Source organism: Zingiber officinale, chromosome 6A (assembly GCF_018446385.1).
Source record: "Zingiber officinale cultivar Zhangliang chromosome 6A, Zo_v1.1, whole genome shotgun sequence".
NCBI classification, from domain to species: domain Eukaryota; kingdom Viridiplantae; phylum Streptophyta; class Magnoliopsida; order Zingiberales; family Zingiberaceae; genus Zingiber; species Zingiber officinale.
This window is the reverse complement of record NC_055997.1, coordinates 129107588-129129777: the sequence shown is the minus strand read 5'-3', so window position 1 is coordinate 129129777 and position 22190 is coordinate 129107588. Positions and strand designations below refer to the sequence as shown.

Genomic DNA, 22190 nt, shown 5'->3' with positions numbered 1-22190 from the left:
CATTCGCGTCACACTCGCCGCTTTGCCCCGGCACTCGTCGCTCGAGTCTCACTCGCCGCTCTGCCCGACACTCAACGTTCGCGTCTCACTCATCGCTTTACCCGGCACTCGTCGCTCTCGTATCTCTCGCCGCTCTGCCCGACACTCGTAGCTTGCGTCTCACTCATCGCTCTGCCTCGTATTCACCGCTCGGTCAGCACCTGTTTTACTTCTTGCTTGTCATTTGCATAATCGCTCGACCGCTTTGCTCAGCATCGCCCGACCGTCTCACGATATCATTCGGTCTCTCTCAGCATTCGACCGATCGATTACTTGGCACACGCTTGGTGCTATTTCTCACATCGCTCAGTTGGGCATGCTTTTATTCGATCGATCACCCCTTAAGCATCCGCTCGGTCGCGTCAGCTCTGCTTTCCATTCCCTATTCAGCTCGACATCCCGCTTGCCATTTGGTCAGAAATTATTGGACTTATTGCTCCCTCAGCGTTGCATTTGCCGCTCGCTCAACATCATCATTGCTCATAGAGTTTGGTCTCATCGCTCGTTCGACATTTGCTCGATTGCCCATGCGACATTCACCCTATCGCCCGCTCGGCATTCGCTTGATCGCTTGCTCGATACTATTTTTTAGTCACTTGCTCAACATCGCCACAGCTACTCGTTCAACGTTATACGACGAGCATAGCAATTTGATTCTGCATTCAGTAGTGATTCTGTTTTACGTTAGACTTGGTTTAGTCAGTCAGACTCGCGCCTCCTTCGACTAGACTTGAAGGGGAGGTTTGTAATATGGATATATCTTGGGGCCCCTAGTGGAATTAGGAGAAGGGGGAGGGTATTTTAGTCAAATCACTATTTAGGGCTCTTATTCGTGTTTTTGGTTCGCCGTCGGATGCAAGGAGAGAAGGCGGGCACACCTCTTTCTCGTACACGCCGCCACTGTCGCTATCAGCATCACAACCTTCTCTCTCATCGCCGGCAAGCTGCCTCTCCCCCCTTCTCTCTTTTTCCCTTGCTCCATCTCTTTCTGCATTTTCTCCATCACCGCCATCGCCTCCCTCTCCTCTCGTTAGCATATGCTTTTGTTGGGATCTTCACGCCGCTAGAGGGGGGGGTGAATAGCGACTCATCCAACGTTTGCTTCCTACAATAGTTAGTATGCACAGCGGAATATAAAAATAAATACTAACAAGAGAAGGCAAACCTAACACGTTGATTTAACGTGGTTCGGAGATAAACTTCTACTCCACGGCTATCCGTAAGGTGGACGATCCTAATTTGTCAGTGGATGACTCCCCAGAAAACCTCTGGCTAGCTCAACTAGCTCCTTGTGGGTGGAGAAACCTCGTCACAAACTCGCACAAGCTCTTGATCACTTAAGAAGACCTTGGAGACTCTAATAGGGGTTAACCACCTCTATTTTCATCAACCATGACCAAGCACCCCAAGCTCTATTATACCTTACCGTGTTTCCCGCCACCAGTCGACTAGTACAACCACTAATCGGCTGGTCCTAAGTGAAATTTGACTGTTACAAGCCAACGGTCGGCTACCAATAGATTGATGAAAATACCAGTCGACTAATACAGTAACGCAACAGTAATGCTACAATGCTACTACAGTACTCCTACAGTACACACTAGAATTTTACCCTGAGTACAGTCTCTCATGTACTCGTCCTTACCCGCACAACCTAGACTTAGCCTTCTAGCCTCCTTCATCAGTCTTGCGTCCCTCGGATGCCTCCCCATCATTCACGCCTTATCTTTTGGAGCTTCCATTAGCCTTATAATCATTGTCGGGTCTTCACTGCTAAGAGCTACGCTCTGGGACTTCATCCTTTGTCAAGTCACACTTGGACTTACATTACCAAGATTACATACTTGGACTTACACCGCCAAGACTCACCCTTGGACTTTTCTCCTTTACTAAGATCGCCCTTGGACTTTTCTTGCTGTACCTTTATCCTGCACACTCACAATACATATCAAATATAACAATAAACCTAACTTAAACCTTTGCCCAAACATCAAAATCTAGGGTACCCAAATTTCTCCAACAGCTTCCAGCCGCCATCTTCTTCCTTTGGGGTTCCACCGCCACTACAAAGACGCAAGGGAGGTTTTGGTCCTTCGCCTCACGGAGGTCGATGCCGACATCGGTCGATGACCCTAAAGCTGACACCAACCGACGCTGACACGACCTTTTTCTTTGGCCATCGTAGTTAGCCCCCTCTTCCCTCATTTGAGACGTGCCATAGCCCAGGCACTGTGTGTTGTTGTTGCCTCACCGGTCGTTGCATCCTTGTCGACCAGTCGCTGCATCGTCCTCCCCCTTTTTAGCGCTGCCACAGGGGCATGTAGCCACCACGAATTGCAGCCTCCTTCGCCAGCAGCCACCACACATCGCAACCTCCTTCGCCAGCAGCCTCCACGTGGCGGTAATCCATGTGACGCCAGTTCACGCGTCGACTTCGCCCCTATTCTGATTTTGTGTCACTATTATGTTCCGGTCCCTGTGTTGATCCAGTTTGTGTGTTGTATCCCGAGCTACGGTTGTAGTGCATCTCATTATTGTATTCCGGTCTTCGCGCTGTTGTTGTGTTTCAGCCTACGTGCCGATATCATATCCCGACCTGTATGCTGATCTCATATCTCGGCCTACGTGCTGCTATTATCTCTCGGTCTGTGTGCCGATGTCATATCCCAATCTGCGTGCTGAGGTCGCATCTGATTTCGTGCCACCGCGTCGTCAAATCCACCTCTCTAGCCTGTTCAGAGTCATCTAGCCTTCCGGGTCAGGATAACGCTAGCAATATCTCGATCAGCTTACCGATCCACTCAAGGATGCCCCCTAGGCCAAGGTACGTTCACCATTCTTATTATATGACATTTCATTATTATGCGTCTGAGTCTGTTAGTTATATATTCGCTGGATCTGCCTCAAGTATCGGGGTATCAAAGACTTGGACGATCCGATCGTTGGTTGCAGGTAGTGTTGATCAGAGGACTTTTGATGATTTAGTCAATATAAAAATCATCTCAATATACCCTCCTCTAAAATATCGTGATGTAGTTAAAATTTTATCCATCTTATTTAATAGTTTGTCTGACTTAGATTCTGAGAGGATGATAATCGATTGTCAAATTAGCTTTGTTTATTCGAAAGGAATAGGATAAGAGGAAGATTGAGAAAACAATATAGGTGATGATTCTCTCAAATTGAAGCACGTTTTTTTTTAAAAAAAAATTGACTAATTGTCTCATGATTAAAACAACTTAATAACAATGTAATATCTGGCATTAAAAAAATCATAAACTTGTATATCTAGCTTTGAATTAACACGTAGAAACCTAGGAGTGCCATTGTATTAGGTGTAGGGCTTCAGGTAAAAAATGCTTTATACATTAAAATCAAACTACATCACCATCCATTTACCCCTAGGAGGGATCAAGCAAAGGTGAACGGTTCCATCACATGAACTGCTGGTTTCTCTCTCCTCCCTTTAAGCACTGTTTAGGATGAGGTGAGGTGAGGTGAGGTGAGGTGAGGTGAGGGTGAGGAACGAGAAGGAAATTTAAAATTTTGTTTGGAAGAAAATGAGCCACAGAAAAGAAAATTAAGTATTATTTTAGGTATTTTCTTTTGTCATGATGAAAAATACTAACATCGTTCGACTTGTACTGTTTGACGTCCGCACATCATTGATGTCGACGTCGATGTTAACACTGACTTTAACACTGACTTCGACGTTAACACCGATGTCAATGTTGACTTTAACACTGACACCGACTTCGACACTGACTTCGACTTTGACGTCAATTTTAACAAATGAACTATAATTGCTTAAATGTATAAGTCTTAAGTAATAAATGTTTGCAAGATGCACTAGGTTTTTGAATGTGTAAGTTTTTAACAAAAGTGAGAGTAATTTTGTAACTTTATATATCTAACAATTTTTTTACCAAAAGGAGCAACCATGTTTTCTTATTTACCAAAGTAAACATCATAGTTTTAAAATTATCAAAAAGAACATCAAAAATAGTGTTATTCCCTTCTACCCCTCCCACCAACCTCCTAAATCTCACGCTGTTTTTCAATGCACAGGTCTGATATGGAAAAATATCAGGCCTACATTGGGCCTGATATTGGACCATATCAGGCCCAGCGTGGTTCTGATATTTTCCATATCAGGCCTAGCGTGGTCCTGATATTTTCTATATGAAGCCCAACAAGCATAATATGGGAAAATATTAGGTCCAGTGTAGACCTGATATGGAGGCTGGTCTAATATGAAAAATATCAGACCCAACGTGGGTTTAATATTGGACCATATCAGATCCAGAGTAGGCTTGATATGAGAAAATATCATGTCCAACGGTGAGCCTGATATGAGATCATATTAGGCCCAACGGTGAACCTGATATGGGAACATATCAAGTCCTTTTTAATCCTAGAGAGAGGGGATGCATTGAAAATCGACAAGAGAGAGGAGATTTAGAAGGTTGATGGGATGTGTAAGAAGGGAATAACGATTTTTTTTTTTTTTTGTAATTTTAAAACTAGAATGCTCTTTTCGATAAATAAAAAAATATGACCGCTCCTTTTGATAAAAAATCGTATATTTAATTTTAATTATCTTCACTTTCCTCTCAAACATAATAACACATATATAAATTTCTTCCCTCCTAAATAAGAAGAATATAAATAATTTACTTCCCCTCTTTTTTCCTTCCATTCAAAATATAAGGTTAATTACTTGGCTAACTCATCTCATTTACTCATCCTATACAACTATAAGGTTAATTACTTGGCTGACTAAAGGGACAAAAGACTCAGTCATATTAAATCCCATCTTTCTAAAAAGTAAAGGCACCTCAAACAAACAAAGATAGTGAGTTTAAGAGAGACAAAGTAATGCCAAAGCAAGCTCTAACAAAGAGAAGAAAAAGGCGTTGCTAATTGTTTTATGGAATAAGAAAGATTATAATTCATACAAATACTCATCAATGACGATTTCAACAGTGGTGACAGGCCTCTCACCCACCAACTCCCTCCCTCCATTACCTTTGAGTTCACCGCCACTACCACCATACAATCATTCTCAGTCTGACCAAGCCCAACCCAGTATTCCTTACAATTCACCTAATTTATTATTTCATTCATAAATTAGGTGAATACAAGTCTTCATATAAATGTAGTCTTCCTTCTTCATTCCTCTCGCAGCCTCCTCTTCTCTTCCCATTTCCCTAAGTATTATCCGTTTGCCATTCCGGCCGCCGTCTCCTCGCTGCCTGTTGCTTTAGATACTGTCGCCTGAGTTAGAATGTTCCGAGGGAGCAGAATACCGCTCTGCGGATGCTTCCGGAACCCGGGCGAGTCGGATCTCGGCCCGGCCCAGGCCCGCGTGGCTGATGGACCAGAAACAGAGCAGGAGAAGGAGGCGGCGGCGCTGATGCCACGGCGGTTCAGTTGGGCGGAGGTCGAGTTCGCGACCGGGAAGTTTGCCAACTCCGCAGTGGTGGTCGGCGAGGGAGGAACCAGCACCGTCTATCTCGGCCGCCTCCCGGATTTCTCCCTGGTGGCCGTGAAGCTCCATCGACCCAGCGAGCGCCTCCACCGCGCTTTCCGTCAGGAGCTTGACGTCCTCCTCCGCCTCCGGCACTCCCACATAGTCCGCTTTCTCGGATACTGCGATGACCACGGTAAGCGATCTGTAGCCTAATTCTATTGCCCTTTTTTTTCCCTCGAACCCTCTGTTGCGTTTTCCCTAATTCGAGGATTTGGATCGCGATTGGATTGCAGAGGAAGAAGGGGCTTTGGTGTTCGAGTACGTACCGAAAGGGAGCCTCCATGAGAAGCTCCACGGCCGAGAGGCGCTGCCGTGGTCGCAGCGGATGGCGATAGCGTGCCAGGTGGCGCAGTCGCTGGAGTACCTGCACGAGGAGTGCGATCCCCAGGTGGTGCACGGCGACGTGAAGGCCGCTAACGTGCTCCTCGATGGCGGAATGGAGGCGAAGCTGTGCGACTTCGGATCCGCCCGGGTGGGCTTCTCGGCGGCCGTGGGGCCGCCAAGATCCGGCCTCGCCATGGCGGTGGGTTCGCCGGGGTACATCGACCCGCACTACCTCCGCTCGGGTATGGTCTCCAAAAAGTGCGACGTGTACAGCTTCGGGGTGCTGCTTCTGGAGCTCGTCACTGGGGCGGAGGCGTTCGACGCCGAGCGCGAGCGGCGCCTTACTGCGCAGATGGCCCCGGTGCTGCGCAACCCGGCTGGGCGGGTGGCGGAGGCGGTGGACAGCAGATTGCGTGGGGCGTACGACGCCGGAGAGGCATCAGCGGTGATAGCGGTGGCGGCAGTGTGCGTGGGGAGTAATCCCAGCCTCCGCCCCACGATGGCGGAGGTTGTCGGGATACTGCGGGAGAAGACGTCGTCGTCCATCGCAGCAATATGCGATGGCAAAAAGAGAGTTGTAACGTCGGGGTCGAAAATGCCTATTTAGTTCGTGAATTAGGTCGTAACAATTCTAAAGTGTACATCAGGAGCCGACACAAATTTGTACCATACAAATTCCAAAAGAAAAAATTGGTATATTGAGTGTTTTTGGTTTAAAATATTATTTATTTATGGACATAAATAAATTTTATTATATTTAAGTAAAAAAAGTCAAGAGCTTTGAATTGGAGGTGAGGAAAAATATGAACATACAGTTGTTCCTAAACATTTGAACCCATCATTTTCCAACACTATAAATGTGACATTTGAACAGCTGACATTGTCCTACAATGTGACAGATCACCTCACCAATGATTGAGCTTTAAGAAGCCGGCAATGGCAGGCCTTTACGTGGTCGTGGTGACTTGTCACGTAGTTTAAAATCCACCCTCCCTCGTGGACCCCAATTCCCATGGTGGGCCGCTACACGATTATATTTGATTTTTTTTTTCAGCTGTTCAACTCCATCGAAATTTAATTCTGTACTTTAATTCCATTTAGCTTTAGATAATATTGTTAATATTTCATGCAATGACCTGTTTATTAGCTGCCACAACTAAACGCTCACATGCTCAACTTAATTCCTAGCTCCATTTTTAGGCGTTCCAGCTGCACATTATGTGATGTGCGCACCATTCAATGCATGTTTGATAGTGGACCGATCCTTCTGTCTAAACATATTTGTAGCTTTTGTGAACTTGTTTGATACAAAAAAACCTAATACACCCTGTCTAACAATGATAGTGATCATATTAGCAAATTTTAACAGAGAAACAAAAGATTGCATAATCACAGGAGCACTAAAACTACAGAAAGAAAAATTGTGGATAGAAACACAGTAACATCAGGAAGCAACGGGGAAGAAGCCAAGGAGTAGCCTTTGGGCAGCGAGGGGTACAAATCTGGTGGTGGCATGACACAGTCGTGGCCGTTGAATGATATCCTCCTCGGAAACGGCCAGCCTCCTTTGAACGTGAACTCTTCCGTATCCTTGTGCAGCAGCATTTCACTCTGCACATTCCCGTTGTCTCCGTAGTTGAGCAACATGTCATTGTAATACTTGATCCCCCAAAACACACCGGTGTCGTCTGCGAGAAGGAAACAGATTCAGATCCTGCTATAAACTTATCTCCGGTGTAAAGAACATGTATCTGTACTTACTGAGACTGCCATACTGAAGGAGAGGGTGGTAATTGAAGCTAAAGATCTGCAAGAGGCTTCGAAGGTTGGGATGTTGCAGCACTAAATTCCAGTCACTGTAGTTCTTGTTCATGTTGTAGTTGGTGATGGTCATCTTCACTCTCCAGTAGTCTTTGTAGCTGACCTTCACATGCCAATGCACGCTAATGGGGCACATGTGTTGTGTGCAGAGAAGAGGGTTTTGTGATCCATCGCTGTCACTAGACTGTTCCTTCAACCTGGAGTATTTCTCATCATCCCTGCAACATTAATCAATGCAAAAACAAGTGATTTATGCCATGAAATGACGACATGCAGATTGTGTTCCAGATCGAGGCGAGCTTGCCTTAAGCAGAGAGGTGATGTCGGTGTGCCCTGGCAGCCACAGCTACAGTCAGGGCAGGAAACGATGGTGCTGCTGTAGAAAGTCGACAATGAGACGCAGCAACCGGGCGTTGCTGATTCCCTGAACTGCGAGTATGAGCAGATCACTTCCCATGTCACTGCATTAGAAACGCATACCGTAAGCAATCGCTTACCATGGCACGATCTGCCACTCTAGATGTAAGTTTCTTAGAACTCACACAGTGCCTGGGTGGTCCTTTCGGTGTCAGTCTTGAACTTGCTGGCCGCCACCTTGGTGGCGTTGCTGCAAGTGTAACCGGGAACTCCGAGGGTGAAGTTGTACGGCTTGGGATTTGCTTCGTCGGTGACGTTGCGGGAGTCGATGACCATTTTGAAGGAGGCTTGGATGTGGGAGGGGTCCTGGGCGAGGGAGGAGAGGACACCACCGCGGCAGCAGTTGTCGGTTCGGAAGTTGTAGGGGGCGCCTAGGGGGAGGTCGATGATGGTGGGAGATGGGTCGCAGCAGTGGGGGAGGGTGCTGACCTTGAAGCGGGAGCAGTCTCCCTGGTTGGTCGACTCTGCGCCGCGCATGTCCCAAATCGCTTCGTGTTTGGGCCACGTCCAACCCAGCCGCCAGCCGGGGATCTCGATGTGCCGGTAAAGCTGGTAGTTGTAGATGCTCACCAAAACCTGCGTGAACAAGAACAACGTCAAGAAATCATGAAGACTACCGTCAGAATGCTAGACGGTGAAAAAGAGGATCGAATGAATTAATAAAACGATGTTGAACGACGGCAACAATAATAATACTAAATCCCTGCAAACACATTCGTACGAGCAAATTAACGATCGATCACAGTTGAAACGCAGAACGAAGAATCAATCTTTCAGAAACAAAATCAAAGAAGAGAAGATATAAAATGGATCACCGTGTAATGGTTGCCATCGAAGATGATGAAATCCCACTTGATGGTGACGTTGCCGTCGGGGTCCATTGGATCATACGCAACTATATAATCAATTGACCAAAACATTCACATCAGAGAAAGCTCGAGCGAATCGATTCAGAATGCAAAACCCTGAGCAACCGAAGATACTGTCACCGTTGAGTGATCGATCATCACCTGAAAAGCAGAGAAAAGAGAGGAGCAGCAGGAAAAGTAGTCGTCTCCCCGCACTGCTGCTCATCTCCCGTTCTTGCACTCCCATGAACAAGGAACGAAGCGACAGGTAGAGGAGAGGGGGAGAAGAAAAGGAAGGTTAGAGTTTGTGACCTTGCCCTCATCGAAGAAGAGGGGAGAAGACAAGAAGACACTCCATGCAGTTAGCATGGACAGAGAGAAACGATCAAAAATAGAATTTGATTAATTTAAAAGGGATGTTATGAGTATTTGGAGTCAATGCATATAATAAATAGCGTTTCCTTACGAGGTTGGAAGAATAAACTCCAGCATTGGAAAGCCAGCCCACCTTCCCACTGCACAGTCCGTTTCCGATATAGAAAAGTGCATGACTCTTTCCTGTTTGCCCACGTAATTCTAAATATTATAATAGAGATATGAATAAACACAAATTTATCAAAAATGAAAAAAAATGATTTTATATAATAGAGACATGGATAAATAAATGGATAGAGGTAGGAAGTTTAAGTACATTTGCAAAGGCCAAGGAATGAAACAAAAATAAACTTACTCAGTCGTCATGCATGAGGCATGCACCTGGAGATTAAATTTAACTTGAAGATGTTTTCTTAATTAGATGCTTCCTATTGTTTGCCAGTTAGAATTATAATTTAGTCGTTGTCACAAATCTTAATGAAAAATGATCCTTCATGAAGAAACTTGAATGTTTTTAGGCATGCATACAAGAAAAAAGATGAATGAAATTATTGACTATGTTTGAATAATTAATGCTTGGAAGAGGAATATTGCCTGTGCAATTATGGAGTATATTGAATAATTAGTAAAATAGAGAAAATGACTTGCCAGGCTGCCTACTGAAATTGCTAATTAAGAGAATAAGGTTAGATATGATAAAAATGTTAATGAGTACAGAAATGAAGATCAACAGCTGTATTTGGTCTAGCAATAAATGAATTAAATTTGAAGAGTTTTCAGCTAATTTTTTTCGATTTGATTTAGCGTAAATATATTATTAAAAAACTATGAGGTGCACATCAAAATGGTTTTGATTTCTTAATGGCAATGCATTTAATGATTTAAGTTAAAGGTGCAATATATACAACATTTTTTGTGAGGTAAGTTATGGAATCCTTTATTTATTTATTTTGCGTAAATTTTATTTTATTATTACAAGTTTATTTTTGTTAATTATTTTAGTTGTCTGTGTTGGGAGGAGGTGAGGGAAAGGGAAGGAAGGGAAAATAAGGGAGAAGGGAAATTTTACTTTTATTTGGAAGGAGTGAGGGAAGGAAAGGAAAGCTAAGAAAGGATAAGTTTTAATTTTCTTTATCTATGAACAGAGAGATTTTCTTAATTGGGGTGTAAGAAATGCAAGGTAAAATAAAAGATTTTTTATTTCAATTTTATCCTTATTCTTAATAATTTAAGAAATTTTCTAATTTCTAACAGTTGTTGTGCTGCCGAATCCAATTCTCTTACCTTCTTCACAGCTCGCTTGCCATGGGATAGTCGGAGGAGGGGATTCGATAAGTATAGGAAGAAATTATTTTTACCGTCACAATGAACTAAATTTTTTTATTTTTTATTTTTTTTTTAAACTTTAATAAGTTTTATAAGAACAGGAGAATTCTCATTATCAGCCTATCTTTCACTTTTTTATTTGAGATTTTTTAAATTATTAGTTTTCATTTTATTATTTTATGATTGGTAATTCATTATTTTTATAATTCTATTATTAGTATAAAAGGATTAATTTTTATTAAAAAAACAACTAATTTAACTGATAATATATAAGAACTAATTTTGTTATTAAAATATCTAATTTATATTTTTTTAATATCTAATTTTAAAAAAATAAGATATTTTTATAATTTTATCCATTTAATATTCATTCCCTTTTGTTTACTCTCAAATAAAGTAATACATGTTATGTCAATAAACTTTTCTTCCCTCCTAAGGAGAAGATAAATATTTTATTTTCTCTTCCTTCCCCTTTTGTTAATGAATCTTTCCTCACCCCATCCAAATAAAGGGTAAAGAGACAAAAGACATCCTAGTAATCACTTTCTTAAATTTATACTCAAAATTAAAACCTAAATAAATATATTTTTCATTAGTGTAGATACTTCCTTTTATGGACTATCATGGTTTAGTCATGTTTGCTCATAATTTCTATTCTAGTGATCATTATCATGTTCATTGGATTCATTACATCATGTGTCGTAAGTAAATTAGTGCTCATGTACTTGATGGATATATGGTTGTGAAGTCTTTTTTTTTCCCTTAGCTTTTTCTTCTTCAAATTTAAATGCATGATGCTCAACTTCATCATCTTGAAGATCCATTTCTTCGTCGTCCAAGGAGTAGGAGAAAGATTCACAATATAGCTTATTTCTTCATTATCGAAAGGGTAGAATGAAGATGCGAATAAAATATCATCTTGTCTTGTATCATCTTTCACAATCTCATCTTGTATGGATCCATAACGTAGTTTTGTGAGTTTGGACCACATATATTTTTGCATCTTTAGACTTTCTTTGCTATCCAAGTCCTCCTCGTCCAAAACTCGTTCACATGGGCGGAGCTTACATGGGCCCAGTGTGGGCAGTTGCCCACACTGGGCCCGAACAAAAAAAAAAAAAAAAAAATATATATATATATATATATATATATATATATATATATATATATATATATATTATTAAGATTTTTTTCCCTAAATCAACCCCTAACTAAACTAATCGCTCTCTTTCCCTCTTCTCACGCGGTCACGCCGAACAGCCGAAATCCCCATCAGTAGTCAGTCCTTCCTCACCGGCCACCGCCTCCTCTTCGACTTCATCTTCCTCCCTTAGTCCCTTGGCGTCGCACTCCATGGCAAACTAAGAAGCTTAAGGTAATCCTTAACCCTAAATATTTTTTTTCCTGTTTAGCTATTCTGAACAAAAAAATCAGCGATGCACTTCTAAGTTCTAAATTCTCACCTGCATGACATATTGTCCAGCATATGTTCCTGTTATAGTAGAACTCTGACCAGATGCCAGTAAGGCTACTGCAAATAGCTTGGAACTCCAGTTTCCAAGAACATTCTTGATGAGAAAAAAAAAAGTGTAGTCAGCTTATCTTACACAATCACAGTTAACTTGAATGACGAATCACCTCTAACATGAGGCAGACAACAATAAGTGATAATTCAAGCTTGGATATTCCAATTCAAGTGAATAAGTTATCAGTTTATACGCAACTCACATTGCAGTACATTGAACCACACTCTTGGCAAGAATATTGGAAAATAAATAATGTTCAATTTTGAGTTTAAAGGCGCTCTTACTCTATTGTTGTTATATCAAAATTATAGAATTGCATTTTCATGCTCATGATAACAAAGAACTGGTGTCCAGTATACATTCCAAACCAATGTTAGTCATGTATACTTTCAAGAGAAATGATGCTTTATTGAGGTCAAGGTCATTACCCATTAAAGTGCTTAACTTAGCTTGTATTTTGACAACGTTTTTTGGCCATTACCCATTAACATTGTTCCTTAAAGAATATTAGGCCTCAGCTTGAATTTTATAGAGATGAGTCAGATGACTAATTGTCAAGTTTCTTTCTGGTAACAAGATGATATCTATGCTCAACTATACAAGATTTGAGCTTGTCACTAAAACACTCAAGTCAGTTTCAAAGAGTAGAAACACTACTTAGACAATTGTATTTGCTACCATTTGCCTTGAGCTCGATTTGCCTTGTTCATAGGATAGTTAGGAACTTAGGATTACCATCAGTTGCAGGTTTCTAACAATAGTTCTGGTTTTATGGAGATAGCCAGAGACACTTCCCCTTCTCCCAAGAGGTTGTCTTCATTACTACTTCAGACGGCAGTGTAACTTAAACTTGAATCAAGAATGAAATGAGTTGATAAATTTCTTAATTGACGATGTGCTAATCTGCTAGCTAATATATGAATATATTTGTTCAATGTTTCTATGCATTTTTTGTTTTATTTTTCATGTTTATTGGACTTGGAAACATCAAGGCTGCGCTCTGCGCTCTTTATACGCATTTGATGTTGATTTATCTGAATCCATTCCATGTCAATGTGCTTAAATCTTAGCCTTTCTGCTGGAGTTGTCATACTAATAGAAAACTAAATTCTAAGTCTGTTTCCACAACTAATATTAGTTATTTGTATATTATTTTGTTTTCTACCATATGCTTACAAAATTAAGAGCTACTAATGTTATAGTTTGGATTGTTAATTCATTTTTTAATTTTTTTATATTAGGAAATCACTATGTCTACAATGCATAGATTTTTTAAAAGAAAAACTCCAGAACCAGAAGAACAAAATATTGGAGATGTTACAGTTGGAGAATTTGATTTTTCACAATTACCGGCAGATCCTGGACTAAGGATTCCAATTTGTTCTTATAATGCTAACATTAGGGATCAAGTTCGAAGGAGATATTTGCAAAAGGGCCCATGTCAACCTTCAAGTTATGAATTCCCAAAACGAAAATTTGGAGTAAGCCAATTTAGACGGTTTAATCCTTCATGGTTTAAGAAATTTGGTGATTGGTTGGAATATAGTATAGAAAAAGATGCGGCGTATTGTTTGTATTGTTATCTCTTCAAGACAACTAAAGGAAAACAAGCAGGAGGAGAGACTTTTGTTAGCGAAGGATTCACAAATTGGAAGGGTAAAGATAGATTATATATTCATGTTGGCCAACATGATAGTGAACATCATAAAGCTCGAATGAATTGTGAAGCTTTGATGAATCAAGATGAGCACATTCAATCAATTTTGCACAAACAGTCAAAGCAAATGCGAAATGATTATCGTATCCGTCTCAATGCTTCGATTGATTGTATCAGAGTTTTGTTGCGACAAGGGAATTCATTTCGAGGTCATGATGAGACTGAAGGTTCTCTTAATCCAGGTAACTTTCTTATTCTACTGGAGTTTTTAGGTGCTCATAATAAAGAGATTAATGATGTGATATTGAAAAATGTCCCAAAAAATTGCAAGTTAACATCACCGGATATTCAGAAGGATATAGTAAGGGCTTGTGCAACTGAAACAATTAATGTTATTATCAAAGATATTGGTAATTCATTATTCTCTATTTTAGTTGATGAATCTCGTGATGTGTCAATGAAGGAGCAAATGTCAGTTGTTTTGCGCTATGTGGATAGTAGTGGGCATGTAAATGAGCGTTTTATTGGAATTGAACATGTTACTAGTACTACAGCACTCTCACTTAAAGCTGCTATTGATAAGATGTTCTCTAAATATAATTTGAGTATAGCTAATGTGAGAGGACAAGGTTTTGATGGAGCAAGTAATATGCAAGGTAAATTTAATGGTCTAAAAGCACTCATTTTAAAGGAGAACCCATGTGCATTTTATATACATTGTTTTGCCCATCAGCTTCAACTAGCTCTTATAGCTGTGGCCAAGAAAAATCTTCCGATTTCTAATTTCTTTCGTATTGTTGGTGATGTGGTAAATGTTGTTGGATCATCCTGCAAACGTTCTGATCTTCTTAAGGAGAAACATTCAGATTTTATTGTTGAGGCATTGGAGAGTGGTGAAATTTCAAGTGGTCGAGGACTTAATCAAGAAACTACCCTTCAACGTGCTGGGGATACACGTTGGGGGTCACATTACAATTCTTTGATCAGTTTGATTTCTATGTTCTCTGCTATCATTGATGTGCTTGAAGTGATTTCAGAAGATGATTCTAGTTCTCCTGATCAAAAAACTGAGGCATTTAATTTATTGGAATCGATACTTTCATTTGATTTTGCATTTAATCTACACTTGATGAAACATGTCTTAGGGATTTCGAGTGAATTGTCGACAGCATTACAAAAGAAAGATCAAGATATTGTAAATGCAATGGATTTGGTACAAGTATGCAAACACCGACTCCAAAATATGAGAGAAGATGGTTGGGATTCATTTTTAGAAAAGGTTCACTATTTTTGTCAACAACATTACATTGATTGTCTCAAAATGGATGATATGTTCACACGTTGGGCACCACGTGGTCGTCCCCATCGTAATCCACTAGAAGTAACAAATTTACATCACTATCGAGTTGATTTATTCTATGGTGTTATTGATATGCAACTTCAAGAATTAAATGATCGTTTCTCCGAGGCAAGTACAGAGTTACTTCTTTGTGTAGCTTGTTTGTGTCCACAAAACTCTTTTTTGGCTTTTGACAAGAAAAAATTGTTGCAATTGGCTGAGTTTTATCCACAAGATTTCTCAAGATTTGATCTTCTCGTACTTGATGATCAACTTGAAACATATATATGTGATATGCGTTCTAACAAAACATTTCAAGGATTGAAAGGCCTCGGTGATCTTTCAGAGAAGTTAGTTATGTCAAAGAAAAATATGGTGTATCCATTGGTTTTTAAGCTTTTGACATTAGCATTAATTTTACCGGTTGCGACTGCGACGGTAGAGAGAGTGTTTTCTGCCATGAGAATTGTGAAAGACAGGTTGCGCAATCGAATGAGTGATGATTGGATGAATGATAGTCTTATTGTCTATGTAGAGAAAGATATATTTCTAAAGGTTGATAATGAAGCTATTATACAAAAGTTTCAAAATATGAAGACTCGAAAAGAACAATTGTAAGGTAATTATGTTGTCATATTTGATTTTATAGTGCATGCTTTGTTAACAAAAAGAATTAATTTCTTGACTTAAAATCTTTACAACCCTCCTTTGAAATTAATATATTATTTAAAAAATCATGTAGTTAGTAAATATATTCTTTAAAAAATCATGTAGTTCTACTAATGCTGAATATGTTAAGTTATCACTATAAATTTTAGCTTTCCATTTTGAATTTTGATAGCAAGTGTTAATTTGTCTGATTCATTTGCAGCTATTTCTATGCAGATTTCAATGTGGATGATGCTGTCTTGATATTTGAAAATTATGAAGAATTTTTTAGTGCATCTCATAGCCAAGAATCTATTTGAAGATGGTGGAATAGATAGCTTTTTTTATATTAGGGAGGCTAATCCGGTTGGACAAGTTCATCGGGTTAGTTTTCATTTTGTCATTTGGGGTTTAATTATTATATCAGCTTCTATGTATCATGTTCTGTTCTATTATATAACGAAACATGATTAACTATTCTTTTCTCTAGTTCTTTCCAATGAGACACACTCAATATATATATTGCTTAGTCTCTGTTGATCTTTGATTTTATACCATATCATGCATAATTTTACAATTATAAAATTTTAATTTTATTTTGCTTTATTAAATATATTATATTATTGCCTACACTCAACCAATATCCTAGCTCCGCCCCTGCTCGTTCATAAAATTTAATTTGTGTGCTATTGAAAACCTTCTTTTAAGTGGCCACCATCTCTTTCTATTATCGTTGTACTATCTTACGGCACAAAATGAGATTTTTTTTTTAATCTAAGGTTTAAACTTTTGTGATTTATGGAAGTAAATGGTGAAGCTATCACCTTAGCGACCTCTCTAAAATGACCTTATACTTTTTGAAAGGGGTAAATTATGGAGGGTGGTATAGGGTGTTAAATGCGGACCCCTAGATGATGTAAAGATCAAAATCAAAAATGACATGACAGTCAAAATCAAGAAAAAAGGACAGCTAACATATCCCTCTTTTGCTCCTCACATAGCTAGTGTTGCTTGTTAAGGTCCCAATTCGAGGATTACTAGCGACCGACCCTAGGTCCGGCTAGATCTGAAGGTCCTAGCATTTTTTTTCTTGTGCCTGTTGGTGCAACCTTAGGTCAAGGTTGACCTGGTTGACCTGACTCGAGTTGACCTGACTCAAGTTGTATTTTGATGTTTGACTTAGGAAGATTGTTGGTGCAACCTTAGGTCAAGGTTGACCTAGTTGAGTTGTATTTTGATGTTTGACACTCGTGGAAGAATTGTATTCTTGATATGGGACAAGAATAGATGTTTGGGAGATTATTGGTGCAACCGTAGGTCTAGGTTGACCTGATTCGGGAAAGAGTCCAAGTATGGAGACTTGGCAACGGAAAAAGTCCAAGCAGGGAACTTGGCACTGGAAAAGTCTAAGCAGGGAGCTTGGCACGCGAAAAGTCCAAGTGTGGAGACTTGGCACGGGAAAAGTCCAAGTATGGAGACTTGGCACTGGAAAAGTCCAAGTATGGAGACTTGGCACGGAGAAGTCCAAGCAGGGAGCTTGACACAGGAGAAAGTCCAAGTAGGATGTTAGGCGGTGGAAAGTCCCGTGAGTGAAGCCCGGTGGGAAAGTCCTAGCTGGGATGTTAGGCGGTGTGGAAAGTCCTGGTGAGTGAGGCGGTGGGAAAGTCCTAACTGGGATGTTAGGCGGTTGGAAAGTCCCGGTGAGTGAAGCGGGAGAAAGTCCTAAGCGGGATGTTAGGCGGTGTGGAAATCTTGGTGAGTGAAGCCGGTGAAAGTCCGGGTGAGTGAAGCTGGGCAGAAAATCCAGATGGATCGGGGATGATCGGACATCCGGTGTTGAGGAAAGTCCAAGTAGGTCAAAGGGATTGACGGACACTTGGGGGGAATTCTAGCAGTCAAGGGAGTGACCGGATGCTAGGAATGAAGTACCAACAGTCGAGGTTGACCGAATGTTGGTTTGGAAGGCTTGGGACTTGGTTTGGGCAAAACCAAGTCACTAGTTATCTGATCGATGCCGGTGACCGATCGAATCGATGTGCTCGATCGGTATCGTCGATCGCCGCACCGATCGGTGATCGATGGCCGCGAGAAGACGCTGATCGGCGTGGACCGATCAGAGCTTCCGATCGGTCGTGGTGACCGATCAGGAGATATCGCGGAAGGAAGAGCTTCAAAGCCAAGAGTTGGGATCGTGCGTGGACCGATCCGGTGTTTGATCGGTCCATGATCGACGTAGCACGCAGTTTACGTGCGATCGATCGGGGACCGATCGGTATTTGATCGGTCCACCGATCGAGGGTTCTAGCCGTTGCAACGCAACGGCTAGTTTCTTCGCTGTTTCTTCTTCGCAGGTATAAAGGAGACGAGGGCATCTTCTGTGCAATAGCTTCTTTCTCTTCTCTTCTGCTACAGAGCTGCTGTTCTGGTGCTTGAGCTTTGTTGAGCTCTTCTTCGCAAGCTTCGCGTGAGCTTCTTCCTTCAGCTGGGACTCCGACTGAGTTGCTGTTGTGGTTGGCGTCTGAGAAGCTGTTGCTTCTTCAACAGTCGACAAGAAGGCAAGGGTTGTTTACATTTGCTGTGTATTTACTTCTTGCTTCTCTTGTATTTGTACTCCTTATCTTGCTGTTGCAAGAAGTAGTTGTGGCGAGGTTTCTCCACCCATAAGGAGTTCATATTAGTCGGTTTTCCGGGGACTCATCCACCGACGGATTGACTGGACTCGTCCACCTTACGGACACGCCGAGGAGTAGGAGCCCTAATATCCGAACCTCGTTACATCGGTTTGTTTGAGGTTTGTCTTCTTTTCCTTCGTTTCTACGTGTCATTTTCCGCTGCGCTAACCCTAGTTTGTAGAAACGCGACGATTTGGGGTCGGCTATTCACACCCCCCCTCTCTAGCCTCCGTACGAAGGATCCCAACAGTGCCAAGGCACTTAGTATATATTTGACTGCCCATTATTCGCTTGGGTTTAAGAGAGGACAGTTTAACCACAGGACCGACCAAGAATATATTCGGCCAGGTCCTAAAAATTTAGCCCTTAACTCTCAGACTATGACTTAATACGCAATCGGTCAAACGTATGAGTTTTCACTATTCATTCCTTCGTCCTCCTGCATATGGGTAACTAGGTATAAAGTTAACCATAATTATAGGGCTCAATATCTTTATCTCTGAAAAATCAACATACAAGACAACCTTAGAAGAAACTCGATCGGATTTCTAAAACTCAAGCTATACTTCAAGGACAAACCTCCAAGTACAAAGTCGATTGGCTGAAAGTATCAGGCCTCTTGAGGCTTAGTTTCTCATTCTTCAGAAGCAAGCGTCCCTATATATGGTCGGTCAGTCATAAAGTCATCTAGATCTAGGGGACTTGGTTCTCTATTACTTCATAATTGTCATACAACATATATCCGAGCAGCTCTAAGGGCGAGCAACCCTAAGGGTTGAACGCCCTACTATGCTCAATACTCTACTTTTATATATACACTCGGTCAGCTAAATATTTGATCGGGACATCTTTGGGAGACCACATGGTCAGAGAATCATAAAAGCATGTCAAAGAATACCAACTGTTTGTCAGAGAATATTCCTTTACTATTAGATGAGCATTCAATGGAACATTCCTCGAGGTGATTCTTCACGTTATATCAGCTGACATATTGTGATAGTATATTACTTTAATCGTCGCATTAATAGTATAAATTACGAAAAGGGTACACATGGGTAACGGATGATTCCTCGGGCAGTGACTGTACACCTCCCAGACTATACATATTCCCTTATTCTACAGTTTCTGACACCCGATATTTTTTGTCATCTTATAATTGTGGAGGTTATGAGAGGAGGTATATAATAGGGTTTTATCCATTAGCAATGTACGTTTTTACAACAGTTTTACTTACACGTATGCATTTATTATTCATCTCTCCATTTTTTCACTCGACCATTATACTAACTTAACCGTCGAAAAGTCTTCGTCAAGGACCTCTTCCCTAGTTGTTGCCACTGACGTTGTTTGTTCTGTTGAGTGTGTGTAGAGAGGATTTTCACTCTAGTTCGCAACCTCTTTATCTGATTAGAGGTCTTTTCTAGTCAACAACACAACCACCTACCTAGCATGTCATCTTCATCAGTTTCAGACAAGATCAGACTGTATTTACCCTAGCGCAACGACCTTTAACATAGGGAGGTCGGATATCCAACAAAATATTTTACACCCTTTATATATATATATATATATATATATATATATATAAGTCTATATATCCTTAATTCATTTGTTATCTATGTTGGGTTGATGTCATGACTCAATTGCTAAAGATAACATCAAATCCCTCTAAATAATGCTAGACTCGAAGTTATAGATACAATTTGGTCAGGATGGTTACGTTGGCTGGAATTCGATCGACATTGGTTAAATCCCTCTATGTAGTATCGACTGAATTTGATTGAAGTGGTTGAATTGGCTAGAAGATGATGAGCTTGATTCTATTTATTAGTTTAGGGTGAAATTTGACGATTAGGCAAGATATCAAGAACTAGATTCTAAGAGTGAATGGATGTCAATGGAGAAGAATCTTGATGAGCTGAAGTAAAGTTTAGCGCAAGGTGTCCATAAAGATGAGAAACTCATGCATGTCCTAACTTCCACTAGCAATTTTTCTAACGCTTTCGGTAACTAACTTTAACCATAATAAGATTCATATCTAAATAAGTAATTTAAATAATTTGGACCTAAATTTTAACTTTTAAAAGAAATTAAACTGATGGTATTTTCTAAATTATTTATGAGGAATGCCAAGAGAAAAATTGATATATACACATAACGTTATTTTTTTTCATTTATTCTTTTTCTTGATTAGTAAATAAATTTCTTTATTTCAATTGTTATTGTCGCAGTTCGTTCGTTAGCCTTGTTGTGGTGGGGGGTTGCCTTCGTTCATGGTTCGACAAATGCTTAATTGTCAACTACTCTTCTAATTCTTCTTGCTCGCAGAAGAAGAATTCAAGCTAGATTTGCGTCGAGCCAGACATGGAACAGTTTCGCTACTCCTGCAACCTCTGTTCCCGATGCTTTAGCAACGGCCGCGCGCTCGGGGGCCACATGCGCTTCCACGCTGTCTCCACAGCCGCCGCTTCGCTGCTTCCCGGCGGTTCCTCAGCCTCGTTGGGCCAAAAAGTGGAGAGTAAGGAGGCGGGTGCTTCATACGGATTGAGAGCAAATCCAAGGAAGAGCTTCCGCCTAGTGGATCCCGAGTTCGCCTCGGAGGAGCTTCCGGCGGGATCCAGCGTCGTCGTTCAGGACCGGGAGAGCGATACGGAGTCTCCCACGGCCATCCGCAGCTCGGTAAAGCGGCCGCGGGCCACCCACATGGAAGCGAAGCCAGCTAGCTCCTTCTCGGATACGACACCCGAGGAGGACGTCGCCCTGTCCCTCTTAATGCTCTCGCGCGACTCTTCTTGGGCCTCCGCCTCGGTGGACGTCCGCCCCTCCGAAGGCTCCAATGAAGACGAAGAAGAAGAAGGTGAGGGTGAGGGTAAGATTTGGCCATCGCGGGCGCCTCCGCCTCCGCGGAAGGGGCGAGGCCGGTACCAGTCCGGCCCGTGCAAGAAGGTCTTCCGGTCGTACCAAGCGCTTGGCAGCCATCAGGCGACTCACAAAAGGACCAATGGCCGAGCACCGGCCACTGAGCCTGACCAGATCTATGGCGAGGCCGACTCAGCCGATGCCAAGATTCACGAGTGCCCCATCTGCTTGAGAGTCTTCATCTCCGGTCAAGCTCTCGGAGGCCACAAGAGGGCCCATTTCACCTCTTCCTTGCCCATTGCAGTCGCCAAAAGCTCAGTCCCTCTTTATCCGCCGCCACGCTCTCGGCTGAGCACCTCCTCATGGGTCGCCGCTGCCTCAGCCAACAGCACCCGCCTCTTCGACCTCAATTCGCCGGCGACGGCGGACGACGAGGTCGAGCTGTCGGCCATTTCGGATATGCAAGGACACACTTGAGCAATCAACAGTCCAGGTGTAGAAATGAAAGAAGACAAGAAACCAAAACGAACACACAAAAAAAAAAACAGGTTGTTTTGCCCAAAGAATTGTCCTCAGTTTTATTTTTTTTCTCTTTCTTTCCTTTCAGTTGGTGATTTTGTTTGTGGGCTTCTGAACCTGTTCATCTTTCCTTTAGGTAATATCAGTTGCATTGTTTTGTTTGTTTGATTCCCAGTTGTTCCTAGCTGCAACAGCTGGTGAACAATAGATAGAGTAGAATGCAATGAAAGATCGCTCTAGCTGCTAATTTAATTTGATCCAAGCTTCAATTATATATTCTTTATCTT

General features: G+C 41.5%; 4 protein-coding genes across 4 annotated transcripts; 3 read left to right on the top strand and 1 right to left on the bottom strand.

Moving 5' to 3' along the window:
• Window positions 1-5058: 5058 nt before the first annotated feature.
• LOC121998059 (salt tolerance receptor-like cytoplasmic kinase 1) lies at window positions 5059-6615 on the top strand. Its single transcript, XM_042552793.1, has 2 exons — window positions 5059-5705; window positions 5806-6615. The coding sequence occupies exons 1-2, from the start codon at window positions 5327-5329 to the stop codon at window positions 6501-6503; spliced, it is 1077 nt and encodes a 358-aa protein (XP_042408727.1). The 5' UTR covers window positions 5059-5326; the 3' UTR covers window positions 6504-6615.
• Window positions 6616-7270: 655 nt separating this feature from the next.
• LOC121995324 (COBRA-like protein 7) lies at window positions 7271-9229 on the bottom strand. The gene is made up of 6 exons (XM_042549093.1): window positions 9145-9229; window positions 8950-9029; window positions 8260-8710; window positions 8022-8178; window positions 7658-7935; window positions 7271-7584 (listed from the first exon to the last, which is right to left on the bottom strand). The coding sequence occupies exons 1-6, from the start codon at window positions 9227-9229 to the stop codon at window positions 7286-7288; spliced, it is 1350 nt and encodes a 449-aa protein (XP_042405027.1). The 3' UTR covers window positions 7271-7285.
• A 4239-nt stretch (window positions 9230-13468) lies between these two features.
• LOC121995323 (zinc finger MYM-type protein 1-like) lies at window positions 13469-15823 on the top strand. The gene has a single exon (XM_042549092.1). It carries the CDS (start codon window positions 13469-13471, stop codon window positions 15821-15823), a length of 2355 nt encoding a protein of 784 aa, XP_042405026.1.
• Window positions 15824-20781: 4958 nt separating this feature from the next.
• On the top strand, window positions 20782-22070 carry LOC121994407 (zinc finger protein ZAT9-like). The gene has a single exon (XM_042548453.1). It carries the CDS (start codon window positions 20890-20892, stop codon window positions 21859-21861), a length of 972 nt encoding a protein of 323 aa, XP_042404387.1. The 5' UTR covers window positions 20782-20889; the 3' UTR covers window positions 21862-22070.
• Window positions 22071-22190: the final 120 nt, after the last annotated feature.

Coding starts and splice junctions, on each gene's coding strand:
- LOC121998059 (XM_042552793.1), top strand. CDS start 5,327: ATGTTCCGAGGGAGCAGAATACCGCTCTGCGGATGCTTCCGGAACCCG. Junction 5,706..5,805: donor CGGATACTGCGATGACCACG/GTAAGCGATCTG, acceptor ATTGGATTGCAG/AGGAAGAAGGGGCTTTGGTG.
- LOC121995323 (XM_042549092.1), top strand. CDS start 13,469: ATGCATAGATTTTTTAAAAGAAAAACTCCAGAACCAGAAGAACAAAAT.
- LOC121994407 (XM_042548453.1), top strand. CDS start 20,890: ATGGAACAGTTTCGCTACTCCTGCAACCTCTGTTCCCGATGCTTTAGC.
- LOC121995324 (XM_042549093.1), bottom strand. CDS start 9,229: ATGGGAGTGCAAGAACGGGAGATGAGCAGCAGTGCGGGGAGACGACTA. Junction 8,179..8,259: donor AAGGACCACCCAGGCACTGT/GTGAGTTCTAAG, acceptor TTTCTAATGCAG/TGACATGGGAAGTGATCTGC. Junction 7,585..7,657: donor CCTTCAGTATGGCAGTCTCA/GTAAGTACAGAT, acceptor TCCTTCTCGCAG/ACGACACCGGTGTGTTTTGG.